Genomic DNA, 23,769 nt, shown 5'->3' with positions numbered 1-23,769 from the left:
ACCCATGGATCAGACACCCACGCGAGTTCCAGACAAGACAACATCATTAATCTCCTCACTCCTCACTTCAGAAAATAAGCTCAGAGCCCTCCAGTCTGGTTGTAGTTAAACCCATGGGCTTTTGAAAACATATTGTAAAATGCTGCCAATCCTCTTCGATCCAACAGGTAGCTCCCCCTACTCGCCACTGACTAATCAGCAGCAGACACCTGGGCTCCCTTCCAAAACATACATGAGAAGAACCACAAAAATAAATCTGGATGTGTATTCCACAGTATATATTTATGCATACATATATATTATGCCATCATTACATCATTATATTTAATTTTGGCATACAGAAGCCGTTTCTGCAAAAGATCACAAGGAATTAAAAGCTGGAAGAACATTTCCAAGATATTACACAATTCAAAATGTCATGAACAGTCACACTCCCACACACAGACACGCATGCACACACACACACATGCACACACACACACACACACACTCCCACACACAGGCACACACACACACACACACACACACACAAATAGGCCTGGTGATACACAGAGTCCTCAGTGGTCTGAATGTAACTGTATGCAGCCACTCTGGTCCCAATAACAGTGATGGGATTTCTCCACAAAGCAGAGTCCAGGGATTGTGGGGACTAATGGCAGTAAATGAGGTCCAGATGGCGGAGAGGGAGAGCTGGAGAGAAGTGTAATGTCCATGTGTGGGGGGGTCGGAGGGGGTCTCACAAGGGGCTAATGCTCCAAAGTGGGGATTTTGCAGACGAAGGGAAAGGCTTTTCTACAGCTGTTATCATTCCAGGACCGCAGAGCTGCAACGGAAACAACACAACCTGTCACTGTGTGTATGTGTTGTGTGGGTGTGTGTGTTTATGCATTTTTGTGTGTGGGTGTGTGTGTGTGTGTGTGTGTGTGCACGTGTGTGTGGGAATGCACTTATCAGAAATTGTCTTTGTGTGTGTGCTTGTCAGGGTGTGTGTAAGTGAGTGTACAGTATGTACACTCTGTATGTCTCACCGCTGTTCTGTCTGTACCACATCTCCACGCAGTCCTCTTCCTCAGGAATACGGTGTATTCCATCATCCGGCTGGTTCCCGTCCCAATAGTTGTACTCATAGGGAGACCCATCCGTCCACTCCATAGTGCCCTCCTGAGGAAGCAGGGGGAATGGCATCACAGCTGACCTCTGGTGGGTAAGGGGGGTAGGGGGTAGGGGTTTTGGGGTATGGGGGTTCTGGGAATAGGGGCTCAGGGGGTTGGGGGTGTACTCCTTTGTTGGTCTGACTGAGGAAAGCTAAGAACCTGGTGGATTCAGTTACAAACTCTAATCCAAGCCACAACTCTACATACCTGCCCCATTCAATTACTTACTCCAACACTTACCCCAAATACCTGTCCTTTTCAATTCTAACACTAACCCTAACGCTGGGCAGCTGAAGACAGAGGTCGATGGCTGGCTAGCTTGTGTCCATGCGCTACGAGCATATGTTTCACAGATTTCCAGCTGCAGCCCTCGCGGCACGCACAACACAGCACACTCGCTAAGCTAGCATGCCAACCACGGTCGCCAACCAAATAAACTAATCACAAATTAGCAAATGATGAAAAAAAAACTAATAATCTTGCATTCATTCACTCCGATCTTTGGGAGGCTGTAGGGCCAAATCCCAAACAACAGAAAATCCCACAACAAAAACGGCCTTCAATAGCCTTAGCCTTAGGCACTGGCAGCGGTGCTGTCATGGTAACAAGAAAGCGCTAATGCGGAACAAACGCTAATGAAACACAGGTGAGCATACCTGGCGGCGGTCATGGAGGCCGATCCATATGTCAGTGGGGATGCCGGGGATGCGGCTGTTTACCAGGTCATACACAAACACGTTCTCCTCCCAGCTGTGAGACAGACCCACACATACGTGAGCACATGCACACGCATGTGGCCATATACATGCACATTCAGCTGGCACTCAAACCACTTTAATAAACAGATACAAAACGTTAAATCATAAACTATATTACGCTTCAAATATCAAAGTATAGTACACATTTAAACATAGTAATTAATGCTGCTTGGACATGAGTGGATTTAACATAACATAACAACATAACATAACAGGCCATTCAGCCCAATAATGCCCGCCATTCTCCTGACCAAATTAATACACTGATTATCTACAGACTAGATAGTGTCTGACACCACATCGATCCAAGTCTTGGAAATCCCCAGAGTTTCTGCCTCTACTACGTCACCTGGCAGGCTATTCCACACATTGACTACTCTCTGCATGAAAAAGGTCTTCCTAATGTCTGTACGGAATTTACCTTTTGCTGATTTCCATTTATGTCCCCTCGTTCTACTAACAGAACTCAACCTGAAGAATCTTTTGTCGTTCACTTTGTCGATCACTTGGTTGTGAGTGTAGTGTGGAGGTGCCCTGACCTGTGTATGGAGGTGAGTTTGGCGTGTAGTGTGGAGGTGCCCTCACCTGTGTATGGAGGTGAGTTTGGGGTGTAGTGCAGAGGTGCCCTGACCTGTGTATGGAGGTGAGTTTGGCGTGTAGTGTGGAGGTGCCCTGACCTGTGTATGGAGGTGAGTTTGGCGTGTAGTGTGGAGGTGTCCACACCTGTGTATGGAGGTGAGTTTGGCGTGTGGTGTGGAGGTGCCCTCACCTGTGTATGGAGGTGAGTTTGGTGTGTAGTGTGGAGGTGCCCTCACCTGTGTATGGAGGTGAGTTTGGCGTGTAGTGTGGAGGTGCCCTCACCTGTGTATGGAGGTGAGTTTAGGGTGTAGTGTGGAGGTGCCCTCACCTGTGTATGGAGGTGAGTTTGGCGTGTAGTGCGGAGGTGCCCTCACCTGTATATGGAGGTGAGTTCGGCGTGTAGTGTGGAGGTGCCCTCACCTGTGTATGGAGGTGAGTTTGGCGTGTAGTGTGGAGGTGCCCTGACCTGTGTATGGAGGTGAGTTTGGCGTGTAGTGTGGAGGTGCCCTCACCTGTGTATGGAGGTGAGTTTGGCGTGTAGTGTGGAGGTGCCCTCACCTGTGTATGGAGGTGAGTTTGGGGTGTAGTGCGGAGGTGCCCTGACCTGTGTATGGAGGTGAGTTTGGCGTGTAGTGTGGAGGTGCCCTCACCTGTGTATGGAGGTGAGTTTGGGGTGTAGTGCAGAGGTGCCCTCACCTGTGTATGGAGGTGAGTTTGGCGTGTAGTGTGGAGGTGCCCTGACCTGTGTATGGAGGTGAGTTTGGCGTGTAGTGTGGAGGTGTCCTCACCTGTGTATGGAGGTGAGTTTGGCGTGTGGTGTGGAGGTGCCCTCACCTGTGTATGGAGGTGAGTTTGGTGTGTAGTGTGGAGGTGCCCTCACCTGTGTATGGAGGTGAGTTTGGCGTGTGGTGTGGAGGTGCCCTCACCTGTGTATGGAGGTGAGTTTGGCGTGTAGTGTGGAGGTGTCCTCACCTGTGTATGGAGGTGAGTTTGGCGTGTAGTGTGGAGGTGCCCTCACCTGTGTATGGAGGTGAGTTTGGCGTGTAGTGTGGAGGTGCCCTCACCTGTGTATGGAGGTGAGTTTGGAGTGTAGTGTGGAGGTGCCCTCACCTGTGTATGGAGGTGAGTTTGGCGTGTAGTGTGGAGGTGCCCTGACCTGTGTATGGAGGTGAGTTTGGCGTGTAGTGTGGAGGTGCCCTCACCTGTGTATGGAGGTGAGTTTGGCGTGTAGTGTGGAGGTGCCCTCACCTGTGTATGGAGGTGAGTTTGGCGTGTAGTGTGGAGGTGCCTCACCTGTGTATGGAGGTGAGTTTGGCGTGTAGTGTGGAGGTGCCCTCACCTGTGTATGGAGGTGAGTTTGGCGTGTAGTGTGGAGGTGCCCTCACCTGTGTATGGAGGTGAGTTTGGCGTGTAGTGTGGAGGTGCCCTCACCTGTGTATGGAGGTGAGTTTGGCGTGTAGTGTGGAGGTGCCCTCACCTGTGTATGGAGGTGAGTTTGGCAGACCGCAGCCCGTTGGAGAACTCTGCGCAGTACAGGTCCGCCTCGGCCCAGGTGCGGTTCAGGGGGAAGAAGCGGTAACAGTGCCCCTCGAACTCGGTCCAGAAGAGCGGGCAGTTGGCGGGTGGGGCAGGGTCTGCCAGCTGCAGGGGCAAGGCTGAGGGGCAGGGTGGGGCAGGGAGAGAACACTCTGAGATCCTGGCAGTAAAGGTTACCACTAGTGACAGGGAAGCATGAAGCCAACAAAACTAGGCAAGGCCAGTAGAGCCAAACCCTGGGTACTACCAGGGGGAACAATCCCTCCCAGAAACTGAAGTGTATGACTTTCTGGCCATAAATGGTACTGCACCCTTGTTTTCTGGTATGTTCCGAAAGACATTTCCCACTGAGAGTCAATGAGACCATATGTGACCAAATAAGAAATGATGGCCTCAAATGTAACTTCTATTATGTCAAATGTTAATACTTGGGCTAATTTAAACAATGCAGCCCGCGTTAGTGCACACGCCTGTGTCCAGCAAACTGAAAGACGTTGAAAACCAAACATCTTTTTTTTTGACCAGGACCATCACATTTTTAATCACCACATAGCTAGTCTAGTTTTCAACTAGCCTAAAATGACATCCTTTTGGATGACTGAAATGAGGATCCATTTGTTGACCTGTGGAAAAAAACCCAAATTATATGTTGTTAACAATTCCCCAATTGAACAGCCAAATTAACTCCATACAAGAGATAGCAGAAAACGGGACTACTGGTAGGCTAAGTGTGTGAAGCCATTGCTACCACTTCAATCCATCTTTTGGTTTGCAATTGCAATATTCTTGCCAACAGGTCTAACAAAACTTCAAAAGTTGTGAAGCTGAAGGGTGTTAGCTTCACAGCTGAAAGATGCAGCAAATTTTCTTTGGCAAATGTCAGCTTTAGCTATCAAATCTCTGCTTATTTAACTTGATTCTTAGCATGATATCACTGATGTAGTAATATATTTTAAAGTTTGGCTCTGTTGGAGATATTTGGTGTTTTGCCATTCAAATTTTCCTCTTTGATTTCCTGTGCCTTTGAACACATTGAAATACTCTTGCACACGATAATGGTAGGCTTCTTGAGTTTAATGGCGGTTTACAAAAAATAGTAGGTACGTACCGCCACCTACTGGACTGGAGTGGAGTGGGCTAGCCGCGCATTCGTGCATTCACTCGGTCAATCACTCTATGACTGTTCTAGGAAAATAGTTGCTGCTGCCAAGTTTTAATCAGTGGCTCACTGGCTTGATCCAGTCAGGGTGTCTGGTTGCTGAAGACAAATGATTTTAATTAATTCAAAAAGTCAGAGACTGACAGCACATGGGATGGAAGCTGTAACCATACTTGCTGTGTCATCTGGACATAAGCCTTATTTTCACCCTCTAGTGGAAAACATTTACCGCTACCGTTCACTTTGGAAGAAGTCACTCAGTCAAGGATTGTGTGAATGACATCATTCACATGACAAATCAAGCCGAGGCCAAACAGAAACGCAGGTGCAAAGCATTTACAACGCATTAGATGTGCAATGCAGGCACAGCATTTAAGGCAAACAAAGTGGAATGTATCCCATATATACATTAAAAATGATATAAAGTTTGAAATTGTACAATACTGTCCATAATATATCATTATATTTATGTGCAGGTCGATATGGCAATATGCCCAAACATGTTTCCTAATACATGCAGTATAAATGGACACATTACTTTATTTTATACGTTACTTTGGCTTCCTCCCTATCCCACCTTCCTAGTATCTCCAGCAGTATCAACGGCTCGACATTTTAGCGTGTAAATATGCATCACGTTTATGTGTGAGCTCACACATGATCTGGCCAGCGGAGCACGCCAGCACCCCTCACAAGTGACCCATGTTTCCCTAATTAAAGACATCCATCGCTCAGCACTCTGAAAGCTTATTACAGCTTTCTTGTAAAAATACAGCATGCAGCTTTCAAGTGTAGTCCACAAAACTTTGAGACTGAAAAAACTATTATCTTTCAAAGAAACAGCAAACTCATATGCAGTACTTTAAAAGCACACTAGAAAAAAGCTCCATTCAAGCTCCATTTCTCTGTAGATACATAACAATGATCTGTTGCTTATCTAAATTAATATAATGTGCATACATGGTCAAAGATAATCCATGGCTCTGAAAGTAAAGAGAGTCCACTGTAGCATAGGTCAGTATGAGCGCAGCTCTCTAAAGGCTCCAGGTATGGTGTAGCAAATCGGTGTCTCTGTTCCAGTGGTACTCACCCTGGGTGATCCTGATGTTGGTGGATGGTATAGACCTCACTGGGAGGCCCGTGAGGAGCAGGGCCAAGCACAGGTCCCAACAGAGCATTGCGAAGTCAAAGAAAGACTGACTGAACATGTGTGTGCGCTGTGTGTGTGTGTGCATGCGTGCGTGCGTGCATTTGCGTGTATGAGAGTGAGGGAGTGAGCGAGACAGAAAATGAGAAGACCCTGGCTGTGCAGTGCGCAGAGGTCCAGAGGGTGTGTTTCTGCGCGTGTGTGTGTATATGTGTGTGTGTGTGTGTATGTGTCAGTCTCTCCCTTGGTTCTTCCCACAGCTATGAGAAGGAGAGAAGGAATCCTTCTCTTGCAGACAGCAGGGTCATTTGTATTGCAGGTTCAGTGACCACAGCCTGGCCAACAGGAAGAAAACCTCACCAAAAGAAAAGAATATGACTGCCAAGAGAGGACTGGTGACAGTCAGATGTTCTGAACATTAAGATAGGTCCATATTTTTTAATATTAATGCTTATTTCTCTGCTTCTGTATAGTATCCACTTTTGACATCATCTTCATTTTTGTGGTTTGTACTGTTCAGGCTCACATTATTCTGCTAATTTGCTTGGCAAACATCTTTCTACCCTTAGTTCGGAGGACAAATTGTTCTGATTTGCTGGCTCATTATGAATATTCATGAAGGAGCACGGTTGACAGTTTGACATAAGAACATCCAGACAAGAATAAAAACACAGATCTGGGTTTTATATGGAACATCTGTGACAGAACATCATGGCCAACCTGGCTTCTGTATCTGAATTGATTTTGTAAAATGGCTCACACAACAGAGTATGACATTCTGTAACTGTCTGAAACTCACTAAAGCTCATGGGCAGTGAAAGTGATTAGAGAGGCTGGCAGTCTGCCATGTTATGCAACTGATTCAGATCAGCTTTAGATAGTGAAGGCACAGAATCCCACCCCCAATTTAGAACAGGACCCCGGGGAGAGCCAGCTCTCTGTTGCCCTCTGTGTTTGATAGTGGTACTGCAGCACAAACGCAATGCTCTGACCTTTGGGACAGGAGGGCTCACAGGCTCACAGGCGGATGTTTTTTCACTAGTCATCCAAATCCCGTACAGCAGCTGGAGACACAGCTGTTTGTCTGTCTGTACGTCTCTCCCTCTCCACCGTTTCACACTTTCTTCCTCCGGTAACACACCCTTAAGCTCTGGGACAGCATCGCACTGGCTGACCTCTCACCCACCTTTGACTTTTTTTTGTGTGGCATCACTATCTCTCTACCCAAACCCCCCCACCCCAACCAAATCCCCCTGACTCCTCACAGCCAGAGAGGAACATTCCACCATTCCATTCCCCTCTCAACAGGGACCACAGCCTGAGATAACATTCTGTCCAAACACTCTTAATCCTTCAGGACCCAAAATGGAATTTCTACTACAGTATGGAGATTTCCATTTTAATATTGCTTATCAATCAACCTGCCTATCCATAAGAATTGAAGTGGATAGTAGATATGACTAACGATTGTTTCACAGATTTAGTTACTTTAGCCAACCTTATCATTCAGCAGGTTTGTAGAAGGACAGACAAATATTTAAAAGGGTGCACTTTCAGTATTTAATGTCTCCAGGAGTCAGAATGTGTGTATGTGCGTGTGTGTGCATGCATATACATGTGAGTCAATGTACACGTGCTGGCATGCCTGTGCATATGCTTGTGACTGCATGTGTATGTGCATGTGTGAAATCACATGTAGTGGGCATGACTGAATCTCTAGTTCATGTTTCCTTAGTTCTTATCTCCTGTGTTCAGAGTTCCTGGGTCACATGACTCGACTCCAGCACAAGTGAGGGTGACAGAGCTGAAACGGACCTCCTGTGACTTTGCTACATCAAAAACAATGTGCATTATAGGCAGAGCGTGTGCTGTGCAAGTGTGTTATAGGTAGAGTGTGTGCTGTGCGAGTGTGTTACAGGCATGTGTGTGTGCGCAGCATTGTAGTACTTCCATGGAATGAAAGATGTGAATGTGTTAAGTAAATATGTGTGTGACACAGTGACCATGCTAGTATGACACAATGCTGGGGTGGGACACCCTCAACAGCCCCCTGCCTATGGGAAAGCTGTGTTTATGTTCAGCTCTGAATGTGTACCCCCACCCACCTCAAGGGTGGTTTCACTCACTCCCAAATTTGCAATAATTTACCCTACTCACAGCTGTCTCTACACATGCAATTTTATTCCAGATTTTCCAAACTTGGCGACCTAACACAGCTGCTATTTATTATAATTAATTATTCTCTCATTATTGTATTCATTACTATAATTAATATCTTGTGGGACCAACAACGCCTATATTTTTCTATAATTCATTTATGAAGGTTGGTGTTTATTGAGCCGTTCATTTTGAATACAGAACTCAAAAGGACACAGTTAATGGGAGTTTAGGGAATTGAAGATTCAAGCCTCTAGGCCTGATTCCCTGTCCAGTATCAGGCCACACTGCCACTCTGTTTTCATCAGTCCTTTCCTTTGTTAATGACACCCAAGGCACCTGAAGATACTTTGCGATACACTGACAGCTCTGCAATGGGCAAGCACTTCACCTGGTGGTCAATTTTGAAAGTGATTGAGGTGTAGGGCCATACAGGGGAATGGCAGAAAGTGACAGTGTCTTTTTGATAAGCAAATGTCTCTCAAGAAATTTTCAAAACTTTATTTATTTATTTATTTATTATTTATTTTTTATTTATTTATTTATTCATTTTGTTCTTTCTTTCTTTTAGTAGATGTGCCACTAAACAACGTCAGCAGTGATAACCAAGTTGCCAGCTCCTTCTGACAGTTGGTCTATCCCGGGGTGTCAACCTTCACTCCTGGTGGGCTGCAGTGTCTGCCGGTATTTGTGTATTTGTTTCCTTTCAATCAGCAGCCATGTAAGGCCTTGAAAACGAGACAAATGAATCAATTGAGCTGAAACACGCTGAAAACCAGCAGACACTGCAGCCCTCCAGGACTGGACTTTGACACCCCTGATCTAACCCTTTCATTGCCCTAGCTATGGAGGTACCTATATTACACATCCACAAATCATGAACCCTGGTAAGACGCAGCTCACACCAACACACCTGAGCCCAGAAGATAAATGGGCATTGTTGGTGGTCCAATAAAATAAACCTCAAATAAGGAATTCCTGAACCAGATACAATGGATCAACAGAACAGGCTAAAAAGGCAACCAATGGCCATGTCTCCATTTAAGCCATCTAGGTGCAAACTCATTACACCACTGAGAAATACATTTTTCAGGCCATCGGATGGTTTCCCTGTGTAAGGATACGGCTTTAATCCATATGACCCCTAGTTTATTCAGTGTGTAATTGTGAGCTATGTACAATGCTAAAAATAATAAATAAAGAAAATAATGTAATAAAGCGCTTTGTACTAGAGTTAGCTTAAAACTCATTTCCGTTTGGGACCCTAGGCGATGGTCTATATTGCAGTATGTCATGGAAATGAAAATGTCTTTTATTGAATCCTACTGCCATCTCATGGTACAAAGTGGATTAGCACAGTTGTAGACTAAAGTCAAACTTGCATTGTACGGAGAGGCAAATAAGGATATACAGTATATACTTTTTATCATTGGTTTATTTGTTTATTTTAAACTAATAAGTAGGTTAATGAAGACCATGTAGAGTGAAAACATTTGACACTAGCCTCTGTCCATTACCCAGTAACACCTTTCCCCTCAAACCACAAAATTTCATTTTCCACCACAACCCTACACACGCACAAAAGACTAGTTCCATCCACAAAACACCATTTCGGGTGTTGTAAATGGCGCTTCATACAACCCTGTCCGTTATCATGGCTAATGGTGATGTCGTATAATGTTTTTTTTTTTTTTTTAAGCAAATACATGTCTTAACATTAGTTAGCAGAGCTGTTCAACATGCAAGGGCAATAAATTAAAGGCCAAAATTTGACAGGTGAATTAAAAGATGTGTGCTTTTACACTGACAGAGGCAAATCAAACCCGTGATATGATGGCAAACAAGAGCACCAACTTTGAAATCTGCCTGAAGATCTGAATTTTTTAGATTTTTGGGATTAAATCTTTTGTTCATCGACTAATAATTAAAATAAAACTTAAATAATAAACTTTGCCATGAACATTTATTATGTGCGTTGTGAGAATTTGTAGTCTGATCTCCTTTAATAGTTTAAGTTTAAAAGAGAAGAAATCAGAAAAGTGGCCTGTGTTAGGAAGGGCCTGAATCTGAAAGCTTGTTGTGAGTTTTTGTTGTTTCTAATGCGTCTGTCCAAGAAAGCTGTGATTCCACTCTACATAAGAGAGTCCATCAGGTTAATAATATTTCTCACAGTAATTATATAAATTAGCCAACACTGCCAATGAGTGTTTATATTATTAACATTTTTTAAGTGTAAATGTAGTACTCTTCTCATTATGTCACAGTAAATAAATGTTAACGTAATAAATGTGGCTGCAGTTAGTGTTTTGGTAATGCGTGTTATTGACCATGCTGAGGACAGGGTTTGCATTCTCTGTGTTGTGCAGCTATTTAGGAAGGGAACTAAGGCAGTGAGACTACGGAAGGAAACAAATACCAAGCTGGGGGGCAGGAAATGGAATCCAACACAATGAGCATAAATGAACAGGTGAATCTGGCCCCACCCCTGTCAAAAGCACCCAATCAGCTCCCAGTGTTAATGTTACCACCAGGTTAATCAGGGTTGAGGTCGTTTCAAGCGTTCTGAACACCAATTCTGAACACAGCAGGCTATCTGTCACGATAACCTGACTTAAACTTCTGTTCAGCTTTACTTTTTTCCTTGAATCATGAAAAATATTTAAGACACCAAACCTATCATTCCTGATCTATTAACTTCAATGCCATTCGCTCCTACAACACTACCCTTCATTAGCGCTAGGTCAGTAGGAATGCCTGGTTATAGTACAACACACTGATTAACTTTTTCCAATTTACGAACGTTTCTATCCAACAATTTTGGCTTAACCTTGGCTTTGGCAACTGACATTTATTATGTCTTTATTACTGCAACTCTCTCCTTAGAAGCCTGACAGCTTGTGCCATACAGCCACTACAGATGATTCAAAATGCTTCTGCCTTTGACAAAAAATTTGTATTTTTGTCCTAATATTGTAGCTTGTATTTCCCCCTAGCTTGACTTAGCATAAGTAAGGTCAGAATAATGTTCACTGTGTGAACTGAACTGTGTTCTTGGTTATGAATAACTGTACGAAATAAGTATTGTACCTTATCGAACCTGTGTTTTGTGGTTGTTCCAATGACCTTAATATGCACTTTTGTACGTCGCTTTGGATAAAAGCTAAATAAATGTAATGTAATGTAATGTAATGTAATATCGAACTACTACTACCATAAGGCATTGTGTTTAGCGCGGACAGAGCGTCATTCCTCTTATTCATTATGATTGGTCACAGGTAACGAGTTATCCAATCAAAAGGTGGGACGAGATAAGAGCGAAGAGAAACGCAACTTGCCAAGGCTTAAGGTTTTGTAAACAACGAACTTGGTGGTCAGTGTGCGAACTGCGGGCTTCGAGATAAGAGGCGAAGAGGGGTATTTGCTCTCTTGGGCCGTTGTAAATATTGGAACGCAACAAAAACAGATTAAGACAACATAGCTAAGCAGCTATGGCAGAAGGCGATAATAAAAGCACAAATTTGTATGTAAGTAGCTTCCTGTGGCTAAAATTGTTAAGGTAATATCTGGTTAGTTTGCTAGTTCTGATAAAACTACGCACACGACAGTAACAGCTATTAGATAAGGCCTGGTTAGCTTGTATTCATAATATCATTCTTGATGCCATTTTTTCATGGACAGATTCCTAGTTTGTCTCTCCACCTAACGAACGATTTTCCATGATGCTCTGCGTTTGTTGCTAGCTCTCGGTGGATTGTCTAATTTACGTACGACGTTTAGCTGCATTCGCTAGCTATACATTTGTGAACAATGAACTGGCTAACGTCAACTAGCTTTTCAGCAGTTTCTTCCAACTGAAGCTGTTGTTGAGTTGCGTTGGAGTAACGTAGTCAGTAGCTACAGCTAACTCCGATGATTGGGACGTTTAGCTCTAGCTCTACTGTTTTGTCCTTAGTATTATTGCTCAAGTGAGATAGCTAAATCATAATGACGCAGTATAATGTTGTACGTGCCCTTCAGAGGCCCTGCGTAGTTTTATTTGTTTTTATTTATTAACAACATGTATCATTCAGCTATTCCTTGGTTAAGCAACGGTTATCTGCGTGATCAATACCAAAGGCGTGTATTTGTGCGAGTTACGGCTGTTGTGGCGCTGAAATATGTGTCAGCTGTCCTTCAACATACCGATCCACTAAGGCACGAATGCGTGAAATTGTGGAAGGTTACGATTTGCTTATATTGCAAATGTAATATTTGTCAGTTACAGTAACTCTCGAAATATACTTGTGTATGGTCTTGTTTGAGTTTATGTTACTGATTGTCTGGCAGAACAACTGACGTTCGCTAAAGTTTGCGTTATCTGGCTTCACCAGCACGTATTTGTGATACTGTAGCAAAGCAGGCTGTGGCGTGTTTGTAGTTGACTCGGCTCACTGAGAAACCGGTTTATCGCTGTATAAAAGTCATGAAGCTTATTCACAAAATGTACGATCCGCAGTTTAAGAAAGGAGAAGTTCTCGCTTATTACCACAGGGCTGAGTCACCACGCACGTGCGAAGAGACGGAAAATTGCATTATATACTCTTCTCAATGGAATCGAATCGAATTGAATGTGGAGTAAAGTCTAAATTACTTGTATTATACACACCACACGAAAACAGCTTTATTCAGCTCATGCATAACCGTTTCCGTTATTTAAAAACGTTACCTTGAATTTAAATAATTTAAATGTCGTAGGGGATTTTTAGCATCTACTTTGTATGAGTGCAGAGGTGATCTATTGACCACCGGAAACCACTATGCGCATTCAAAATAAACTTAAGAAACCCGTGGTCTTTAAGTGACTCATGTCTCATTTCTTTGTTGCAGTTTAAACATGGTTTTGCATTTAGTGGTAACGCATTATTGGAAACGAATTACTTGGGATGGACATTCTTTTAGTCCAAGTTGTGGTACGCCATGGTTAGATAAATCAATAATGAATTATCACTTTAAGACTGATGAAAGAGGGCGAACCGCTTTCTACATTAAGATTCTTTAGATTGACCGTGAAAGACGTCTGGACCGTTCGCACAGTTAATCGACGTGTTCTCATTTTCAACAGACACTAAACTTCTCGGCTCCTGCTGTGAAATTAGAGTGATTAGACCATTTTCAATGTCCTGGGATATGCTGACGCCAGAAGAAACGTTTGCAATTCTGTTATTTTTAGATGTTGCTAGTGCTGTCATAAATATAGTTAGATGATGGCCTGGGTCGTTTCTTTAATTTTATTTGAATGTATTTTACGTTTGTAAAGTTGCAGAAAATTTGGTATATTTTCTTCCCCGAACAAACGTTAGTCTAAATAGTCCCAGAGGTTGATTTACTTATTTTGAAATATTGTTTTAGCTCATAACAAGTCAATTATTTTTTGAGTTAATATTTCATTTTTTTCTGCTCCGAGCAGACACCAGGACAGACACCTGCGTAATTATTGCAGAATATGTTGTGATCCTCATGCATTAGTTACTGGGTTGGTTTACTTGGCTAGCCGGTTGGTCAGTTAGCTGGGTAAAAAGGGTTTGCCAGGATTAACCACCGTCGTCCTGCAGGCCCAGGAGACGGCCCAGCTGGAGGAGCAGCTGCAGGGCTGGGGTGAGGTGATCCTGGCTGGAGATCGGGTCCTGCGTTGGGAGAAGCCCTGGTTCCCTGCAGTCCTGATTGGAGTCACGACCCTGGTGTTCATGTGAGCGTACCTGCTCGTTTACTGCTCATGCATTGCCTGCCACCTCTTCACCTGCTCACCGCATAGCAGTTTCTTCCCTGCTTATTCACCTCATGTACATGCACTGCCATTTCTTCCCACACTGTTTACAGTACCTAAAGCAACAGTCTCCTCTTCACCAGCTTGTTTAACTTGCGTACACTGCCTTCCCACCTCGTCCCTTGCTCCTACACCTAAAGTACCTGCTATCTCTCTACCTGCTTTTTTAACTTACCCAAAGCACCCGACACCTCTTCACCTGCTTGTTTGCCCTGCCTACAGCACCTGCGCCTTTACGCCTTTTATTTCGCTGGAGCGCTTAATACCTGCGCTGACTGCTGCCTTTGCAGCCTTTCAGTTGCCATGGCTACAGCACCTGCCAGTTGTCCGCCTGCTCGTTTACCTGCTCTCCCCTCCTGTCAGGATGTGGCTGCATTAATGATTCAGGTGACCGCAGGAGTTCAGGCACAGCTCCACAGGCCTGCAGCCCTGCTCAGGTTACACTGCGGTCTGCAGTGCCAGGCTGGGTAAATTAAATGTGAAGGTGATTTCCCACTGCCTGTGGGCTCAAAATAAGTTGCTCAAAGGTCCAGATGCATCTAGATTTCTTTATTTCTCACCAGCGACCCACAGGTAAAGGACGCTTTGGTAAGATTATGATGTGGCAGAACTGGAGTTTGCACTTGCGGCTTGTGTGTTCAAACCCTCATCTTATCCCTGTAACTCAGTCCGTAGTCTACTTCTCTTACCGCCTTCTCCGGAATCTTCCTCTTTCTCTGTCAGTCTCTGTAGCCCTAGTCACTTTCTCAGTTTACTCTGTGCGCTATATCCTCTGGGTTTCATTTATAATGAAACTCCTTGGGCCTGACACCAGGGCCCTGTTTCACAAAGCGGTATTACTGAGTTAGCTGCATAAACTGCACTGAGTAAAACCCGGAACCCTCCCAAATCTGCAGCATGGACTGGAGAAAAAGTAAAAGGAGCCATTCCAGGGTTCACTCTGTAACCCTGCTTGGTGAAATACCCCCAGAGGCCGTGCTTGACCTCCAGACGTGTCCTCGGGACTGCGAGCCGGGTGGCAGGGAATGCTGACCTATTCAGGGTGTGACGGGGCCTTCATACCTCTGGTCTGATGAACTCAGCGTTTCCTCCACGCCAGTTTGCTTGCTAGCGTTACGCAGCACTTCCTGGGGGGAGGGGGGTTCTGTTCAAGGCTATTTCTTTCAATGAAATGGATTTGTAAATCCTAATATGGCATTTTTCAACGGATGAATTGACTGAACTAAATGGAATTGCCCCCCCCCCCCCACTCCTGGTGGATGTTAATGCCCCTGGTCTGACACACTCTCTCTCTCTCTCCCCTTCCCTTCTTCAGGCTGATCTACTACCTGGACCCCTCGGTGCTGACCGGGGTGTCCTGTGCTGTGATGATTCTCTGCCTGGCAGATTACCTGGTGCCCACTCTCGCCCCCAGAGTGTTCGGCTCCAACAAGTGGTGAGTCGACCTGTTGGGGAAAGCGGCTCTGCGCAGTGCGTGTTAATTCGGAGGGCGGGGGTTTGTGGGGGGGAGGGGCGACTACATAATCCCTGACATCTCAGATCCAGCAGCCCTTCCCATGAGGCCAGTGGGCTCTCTGCTTGAATGCCTAGTGGACCGGGTTACAGCCATAAGCAAATGATTTGCCCATAGATATTTGCACAGATCCTGTGCAGGAGTGCTTATGTTGCAGGAAAAGCCTTTGGTTGGATGGGCTGGTTGTGTTTATGGAAGGCTGCAGATAATTCTGTGGTACAATCTGCCTTTTCAGGCATTCCAAGGTTCTGGTGATGGTCTTCTTTGTTCTGTTTCAGTGGTTCTGTCTGTCAGTTGATTCTTAACCACTTCAGTATAGTGATCTTCTCTTGACTGGCCTTGTCTACCTGCCCAGGTCTGGTAGTTTAGTGGCTTTAAAGGGATAGTTTACTTTGTGGGCTTTTTGGACATTTTCAGTTTTAGTAGGGTTTTTTAAAATTGATTTAGTAGGATTTTTTTTATTGAACAGACAGGCCAATCAAAAGTGCAATGAAGGAGGTACTTGCAGAAGTTTCTGGTGGCCTGCTGGCTTTACAATGGCTGGTATCAGGACATCCAGGCTTTGTTGTCTAAAGCACGAAAATGCATAGCTCACTTCCTCGTTTGCAGTCCTTACTCGCAGGCTTCAGTTAGATCTCATAGTGAGATTGCATTGGCTGAGTCTCTCAGTCTCAATGTCTGCGTGTGCCCTTGGTTGTAGTGCAAAGTTCAGCCAGCAACGTGTTTGACATTTAGGAGATGCTCTTAGCGCGGGGTCAGGGGGCTAGCCCCCCCCCTTATAAACCGCAGCCCTATCTGGTCATGGGACACGGTGTCTCCTTTCCAACTCTGATCAGGACTGACTCAGCTGTCCAGCCCCCCACCCGCCACTCACACACACGGACACACCCCTAGTGGTTATTTTTATGGGGCACGTTTTTGGCCTCTGGGTGGGAGCTGTAAGCTCGGGGTCAGCAAAATGAGTAGCCCACCTCCACCCACGTCTACAAGTCTGTCTCCAGGTCTGGTGACTAAATGAGCTGGTGGTGCTGTTTTTGTTTCCAGGTTTGGTGACTAAATGAGCTGGTGGTGCTGTGTTTGTCTGCAGATATGGTGACTAAGTGAGCTGGTGGTGCTGTTTTTTCCTGCAGATATGGTGACTAAATGAATTGTGGTGCTGTTTTTGTCTGCAGATATGGTGACTAAATGATCTCGTGGTGCTGTTTTTGTCTGCAGATATGGTGACTAAATGAGCTGTGGTGCTGTTTTTGTCTGCAGATATGGTGACTAAATGAGCTGTGTTGCTGTTTTGGTCTGCAGATATGGTGACTAAATGAGCTCTGGTGCTGTTTTTGTCTGCAGATATGGTGCCTAAATGAGCTGTGGTGCTGTTTTTGGTTTTTGTCTGCAGATATGGTGACTAAATGAGCTGTGGTGCTGTTTTTGTCTCCAGGACCACAGAGCAGCAGCAGCGCTTCCATGAGATCTGTGGGAACCTGGTGAAGTCCCAGCACAGCGTGGGCGGCTGGTGGAAACGCCTCTTCGCTCTCAAGGAGGAGAAACCCAAAATGGTAACCTGGGCCTCACCCACACACGCCGGGCCACGCCCACGCGGGCGTACTGGGAGAGGGACACACCTTAGTGCATTGCTCATGAGCGAAACGCCCACCTCCTGTTCTTTAACGATCTCACCTGGCCATGCAGGTTCATCAACTCACTGCTGTATCCTTCATCGAAAGCTGGTATCTAAGACAGTTTGATACCTCCCTGTTTCTGACTTCAAACTATGCCACCTAGCATCCCCGTTGTATTTTCATAACCGTCTGGGCAGCCTATGGAAAATCAGTCTTTGGGTTTCGGTGCCGTTTGGTTGGAAACTGAAACTTGTAGGTGTTGGCGGCAAGGACCCCACCTGCACTTGAGCCTTTGTGTCATAAAACTAAGACTCCTAATGATTCATGCACAATGAATTTTCCCAGCATAGTCTGTTTTTTTTCTTCCACGTTATGACCAATCAAAATTGCACACCTGGTACGTAAATTGAATGGTGGGACCTCTTCAGAGGCTGTAAACCACATGATATGGACAGAAATACTACTTGCTGTGTAACCCAGGTTACAGTCACTAGCTGAAATAAATAACCCCCCCAGAAACCAATCCTTTCTCCTCTTACACATGAATACTCTGTGGACCTAATCCTAGCTTCCTGTTTTACAGCAGCGACAAGCATTTCCACTTCTCTGTTTCGCACAGGAACTTTGTGCTCTCGCTGTGGCTGTATGTGTAACTTCCTGTGTTCTCTTTACTCAGTACTTCCTGTCTGTGATCAGCAGTCTGCTTGTGGTGGCCTGGATAGGCCAGCAAGTCCACAACTTGATCCTGACCTACCTGATTGGTAAGTGGTGTGCATACTTTCCCTTCCCCTGCTGTGGTTTGAGCCCGTTTCCCCGTAAAGTTACTGCGCTGCACCAATTAACAGTGCTTATTAGCACTCTGTGTTATGACCCGGCACAGGACAGTTTTCTCACCTGCAATTCAGTCATCCTTCAGCAAGAGGGCAAAAGAGCCTTCTTGTCAATTATCAAATTGCCTCTCCTATGTAATTTAGATAAATCGCCACTAAGCACAGATGATCATTGGCAGAAATGTTTCAATACTATCATGTACTGCTTTCAGTGCATAGAGCTGCAGACATTTTTATACTGTTGAGCAGTAATGTTTTTTTTCTTTCTCTTCTTTCTAAGCAGTGGGAAATTGGTCTGCACATGAAGTGCAGTTATGACCTGCGCATAAAATTAAGACTAACCGTAACAATGAAATAGTTTACAGTGGTGTAGGCTTCGAAATGAAGGGATAAAACGCATGAAACCAAATTAAATATAAATGATTACAGTTTTTGGCTGCTCTGTCAAATTTGTCAACTGTTGGGGAAAGTGCCGGCCCAAATGTCACTGGCAAGCGCCACAGTGTTTGAGCACTGCAAGGTAAATTCACTGCATTTGGCACCAGGCCTTTGAGGGTGTCCTTGTATAATCTCAGTCTGTAACTTGCATAACAGGTTCAGTTACATTTTTACAGTTAACCTCGAAGTTCAGTAGGTATTGTTCAGTGTTATTCGTGACAAAGCTGTGATTGATGTACAGCTGTCACCAGAAGTAGCTTTTTTCGGAAGCAAATGGTTTTCTATGTAGAATAAATGAAAAATAAAAAACTTTATTGTCTGTGACATCTGTTCACGTGTCTGTGACTAGGCACGCTGGCAACTGACCCTGACCAGCTCCACGGTATTGTGGAAAAGTAACCGCCAGGTCAGAGAGGTGATTATTTGACAACTGTAGCAGTTTATTTTCCAATGATCATCAGGGAACTATACCTTTTGACAAGGCGAGTTCATCAAACACGGATGTTTACACAAGTCATACTCCTAAGGTGGAAGGTTCTTAGTAGTGGAAAAATTACAGAATACAGTCTTTCAGAAGAGAAAATAAAAAACTGTCTATATCTTGTTAATAGCTGTGCGAGGAGTGGAATTTCCTCATCAGATACGCAGTCCTCTCCTCTTCTTGCAGACACACACCCTGAGCAGATGAAAGCCTGTGTCTGCTAGTCGGTTGCATTTTTTTGCAGATAACCGGAGCAGCCTGATGTAATTAGATTTTGCTTTCTGCAGAAGAATTTAGGCCTTATTAGTGCAGAAGCCATTACAGTAAGAACAGACCTCTAACGGTTTCATCTTCCACAATGGTTTCTTATACGGCCATTTAAAAATGCTCATGATTTAGGAATTAGGAATTTTTCAAGTGAAACATTTCCCCACTGATGAAGGATTCCCCCTCATTTCTTTAAAAACTGTGACTAGTGTTTTTTTGGATGTGAACACCGGTCTTTTTTTGTCTTGTGCATGTAGGAATTTGTTGCAAAATAAATGGGGCTCTATCAGTATGTAGAGTACCAGGAAGGTGCTGCTGCACCCGCTCCCTGAAGGACTATCTTTGTGTTTGGCGTGCTGGCCTGTCCCCACAGGGATTTAGACTGTAATGCAAGGTGAAATCATTTTGAGTCACATGCCCTGGATAAACTGGTGTCCCAAGATATGACAAACCCCAGTTTTAAAATGAGCCGGATGTATCCGCTATCTCCTCACACGCTCGGTGTATTTCACGCATTGGATTTGATTTGCTCAGGATTTAGTGTAGTTTGTTTTACTTTTCACCCAGGCTTGGTGTCGTCACTGCTTGAATTTCAGTTCTGAAAAAGCAAATCGTTGAAGTGAATTTCAATATACATTAAAAAATAATAATAATTTAAAACTCAACCTTATAATGACAGTATTGAAATGCAACACTGTGCTGTTTATCGAGGCCCGGACTGTGCACCACTGACTTCCCCTCTGGGTAGATACCTACTGTCAGTCAGTGTGTTTATCTCCACATTTGATCTCACTCCACCAGCTATGTCTAAGTGTTTTAGCCTTGCGGTTACTGTCGGTTACTAAGAGAAGTGTGGCTTCTCTTTCTGGCACCTCTGAGTTTTGTGTCTGATATAAACACACTTACAGTGCCTTGCAGAAGTATTCAGACCCCTTTAATGTTACCAAGTCTTTATAGATTTACAAATGATGCTTACATGTTTTCCAGTCAGTATTTTTATTCATGCAAAAAGCCAATGTTTTCAAAGCCAATGTTTGTCAGCAGATATTGGGAAATTTCTGCTGGCATAGGTAATAGAACTCTACACATTGCAACAAAAAGTAGCTCTACCAGGAATCTATAACTGCTTGGTTTTTTTTGGAGTGAGTACCCAGCAGCTATGGGAGTGATTCTTGGCCATTCTTCTGGGCAGATTTGCTTCAGGTTGTTCAGGTTAGGTGGATGTCAGGTTAGGTGGATTCAGTAAAATGGGAGTCGGTTGCGGATCGGAATACTTTTGTAAGGCGCTTGTATGTACCTTGTCTGGAAGGCAGAAGATGAGTGTTGGGGGGGGGCGAGGCTCAGTGTGCTGCTGAAGGGGAGCATGCAGCCGTGGCTGATTCTGTGGTTTGAGTGGTCTGAGGGGTCAGCAGCGGTCTGAGGGGTCAGCAGCGGGATGCGTGTTCCGCTCGTGTCCGGCTCCGTCTCCCCCCCCCCCCCCCATGCGGAGACAGCGAGGCTGTGGGCACGGGCGACGGGACGGGCCCGGAGGCTGCAGCTTCCATCCAAATATAACCGCGACTCCTATTACTTTATCGCCTCGCTGCAGAATTTAGAAATGAGACGCAGAAAAACCTGCAGCTCAAGGGCCAACCTCTGATCAGGTTTATACGAGTCACTTTAACCCCCTCCTCCGTTAAAACACATTTAAGGACTTCTATAGAAATCGTTTTAAAAAAAACTGATGTAACTTTGTAAGTTGATTGACATTAGTGTCTGCATAATTGAAATGGAGGATATTTGGGGACATTTTCTGGAGGGTATTGTAACTGTGAGGACCGGTCTCTCCTCAGTCTCAGACACACACCAGGTTCCCACAAGTCAGGTGGAGTGTCAGGTGCAGGTCTTCTGCATGAATCACTTCACTTTATTACAGATCCAGCCGTTAGTTTAACTGGTCTGACCAGTACTCACTCGCTTGCTCTGCATACCATTTGAATGGAATTCTTCATGCAGTAACAGCAATGTTGTCTGACATTTGTTTTTTCTCTCCTCCCCTTTCCTTCCCTTCTGTCCTACCCTCTGCCCTGCTCTCTACCCCCCTCCCTGTTTCTCTTTCTCTATCTTTTTTCATCTCTCATCACTTATCTTTTTCCTCCTTCTCTTCCCCTTATCTCTCTTCCTTCCCCTCTCTCTCTCTCTCTCTCTCTCTTTCCCCACAGTGAGCTTCCTCCTCTTGCTGCCTGGTCTGAATCAGCACGGCATCATTACCAAGTACGCGGGCATGGCCAAGAGGGAGATCAACAAGCTGCTCAAACAGAAGGAGAAGAAGAACGAGTGAAAAGGACCGGAGAACGAGAGCCCCCCCCCACCCACGGATGGAATCACTTGCCGCAGCTCCCCTTCGCTTGTCAAAAACGCCGCCCCTTCCGTCCGTCACAAACCCCCCCCCTTATCATTTGTCACCCCGCCCCATCAGAAACAAATCCCATCCATTTTCCTGTTACAGAACCCAACCCCCCCCCCCCCCACCAATCCTCACTGAGGGTGCAAACCCCGCATGCTCACTTCATGTCCATTAGTAATAAAATATCATTAGTAATCTCGGAACAATCAGTCCCCTACACACGCACACACACGCACGCACACACACACGCACACACACATGCACACACACACACCATCGCCTTCAGCCCCTAAAGCTTCACTGCTGTCTGTTACTTTACTTTGTTGGCACTTAGCAGATGCTCTTATCCAGAGTGATGAGTACAGCACAGGAGCAGTGGCATCTTTTAGACTGTCCTGTGTTCAACTGGCTGGGACCGAAAAGCTGTTTAGAGCTTATTGTCCCATCAGCAGTTACCCAGCTCTGTTTTTGCTGCCCCCCACCCCATCCCATCCCATCCCCCATTGCACTGAGACTCAGAAGAAACTGGACGCAAGAACGAACCCGTCCGCTCTGGCACCAGGTGCCCCCGGACGAGAGCCTACTACTGTACAGCCAGGACGGCCGGGTCATGGGACCGGCAACTGGAACTCCACCAGAGCCCTGCTGATCCTCACGCCCCAGGACCCCTCTTCTGCTGCGTGGGCCACGTTTGTACATACACCCGTCCCCTTCTGCTCTCTGCCCCCACCTGCGTGTGTTACACCTGACCTCTCCTTCATTTCACCTTTCATTTACTGTCTTCTGTATCTGAGTAATAAAAGTCTGTCTCTAAAAACGAGAAACACTCGAGTGGCTGGTTTGTCCATGTGAGCAAAAATGGGTGAATGGGGTCCTTGGAAAGAACATAAACGTGAGTGTACACACGGAAGCAGGTTCATATCGAGGAGCTCTCGTTTGGAACAGGTGGATGTATCTTCTCTCAGTTTGCAATACCCACTCTCTGATTGGTCCAGGCAGCCTGTGGGACGTGTACCGGTACTAGAGGAACTTGGAGTTTCCAGGAAAGGGAGGAGCAGTACACCCAGAGTTCCTTTGGGGCGCATCATGGCGGTAAAGTACGGCCATGAAAGAAGCTGTGGACCTCACCTGTAAGCTGATTCACCTGTAAATCACTGCACATCACTCACCACTCATACCATATAAGGGTGTGACCAATAAGGTGGTTCCAAGTATGTAGGTTTTTACAAAGGATTTAAAAAATCCACAGGACTGGTTTAGTGTCCTGTGATTCTAAGAGTTGTGCAAACCAGGGTTTCCAAACCACGGCATTGACACATCAGAATTTTCACAACCTGTTAAAATGGGTGTGTAAATTACAATCCAAAATTTTACTGTTTTTAATCAACCTAAATTAGATTACATAAACAGTTTGTAGTGGGATTATTTGAACATGCTACGGTAAAATTTCATCCAAATCGGGTCCGAGCTACTTCAGAACCTCCTCTGCCGTAATCAAGTGTCGAAAGTTTGGGGAGAAATTGCAGTCCAATATGCTCCTTTTTCAATAGCCTTATAATAGTTTTATTTGCTTATATAGACAGTTTGTGGTATTATTTGAAAATGGTGTTGTATTTCATCCTCACCGTTTCAGATGTACATTAGTTCCTGTTTTCTCATACAAACCTGATACAATCTTGAGACAAAAAATGCGTGTGAGGATAAAAAAAATGTGTGTGATACTTGGATATCTCAACTTTCCATTGGAAATTGAAATTATTTTTACATGTCCAGCCAGTTTGTGGTCCCGACCAAGCAACGTGTCAGGTCTGAGTAATTGATCAGAGAAATTTACCAGCAGTTTAAAATGAATTCACATTTCTGTGGAAAAAAAATATCTAAAAACCAAAAGCAATTGGTTGTGTGAATAATATGATTTGTGAATATTTGCACTCCGTACTTTCCGAAC

At 44.9% G+C, this 23,769-nt stretch overlaps 2 protein-coding genes across 2 annotated transcripts; one reads left to right on the top strand and one right to left on the bottom strand.

Moving 5' to 3' along the window:
* Positions 1-263: 263 nt before the first annotated feature.
* On the bottom strand, positions 264-6,598 carry LOC135243972 (C-type lectin domain family 19 member A-like). The gene is made up of 5 exons (XM_064316131.1): positions 6,277-6,598; positions 3,969-4,146; positions 1,811-1,904; positions 1,029-1,161; positions 264-823 (listed from the first exon to the last, which is right to left on the bottom strand). The coding sequence occupies exons 1-5, from the start codon at positions 6,419-6,421 to the stop codon at positions 747-749; spliced, it is 627 nt and encodes a 208-aa protein (XP_064172201.1). The 5' UTR covers positions 6,422-6,598; the 3' UTR covers positions 264-746.
* Positions 6,599-11,847: 5,249 nt separating this feature from the next.
* LOC135242908 (ADP-ribosylation factor-like protein 6-interacting protein 1) lies at positions 11,848-22,645 on the top strand. The gene is made up of 6 exons (XM_064314220.1): positions 11,848-12,014; positions 14,082-14,215; positions 15,609-15,728; positions 17,239-17,356; positions 18,096-18,180; positions 21,637-22,645. The coding sequence occupies exons 1-6, from the start codon at positions 11,979-11,981 to the stop codon at positions 21,753-21,755; spliced, it is 612 nt and encodes a 203-aa protein (XP_064170290.1). The 5' UTR covers positions 11,848-11,978; the 3' UTR covers positions 21,756-22,645.
* The last annotated feature ends 1,124 nt before the right edge of the window (positions 22,646-23,769 follow it).

The sequence above is a fragment of the Anguilla rostrata genome, chromosome 17 (genome assembly GCF_018555375.3).
Source record: "Anguilla rostrata isolate EN2019 chromosome 17, ASM1855537v3, whole genome shotgun sequence".
Taxonomy (NCBI): domain Eukaryota; kingdom Metazoa; phylum Chordata; class Actinopteri; order Anguilliformes; family Anguillidae; genus Anguilla; species Anguilla rostrata.
Note: the sequence above shows the minus strand (reverse complement) of the source record. Positions and strands in the feature narration are given on the sequence as shown.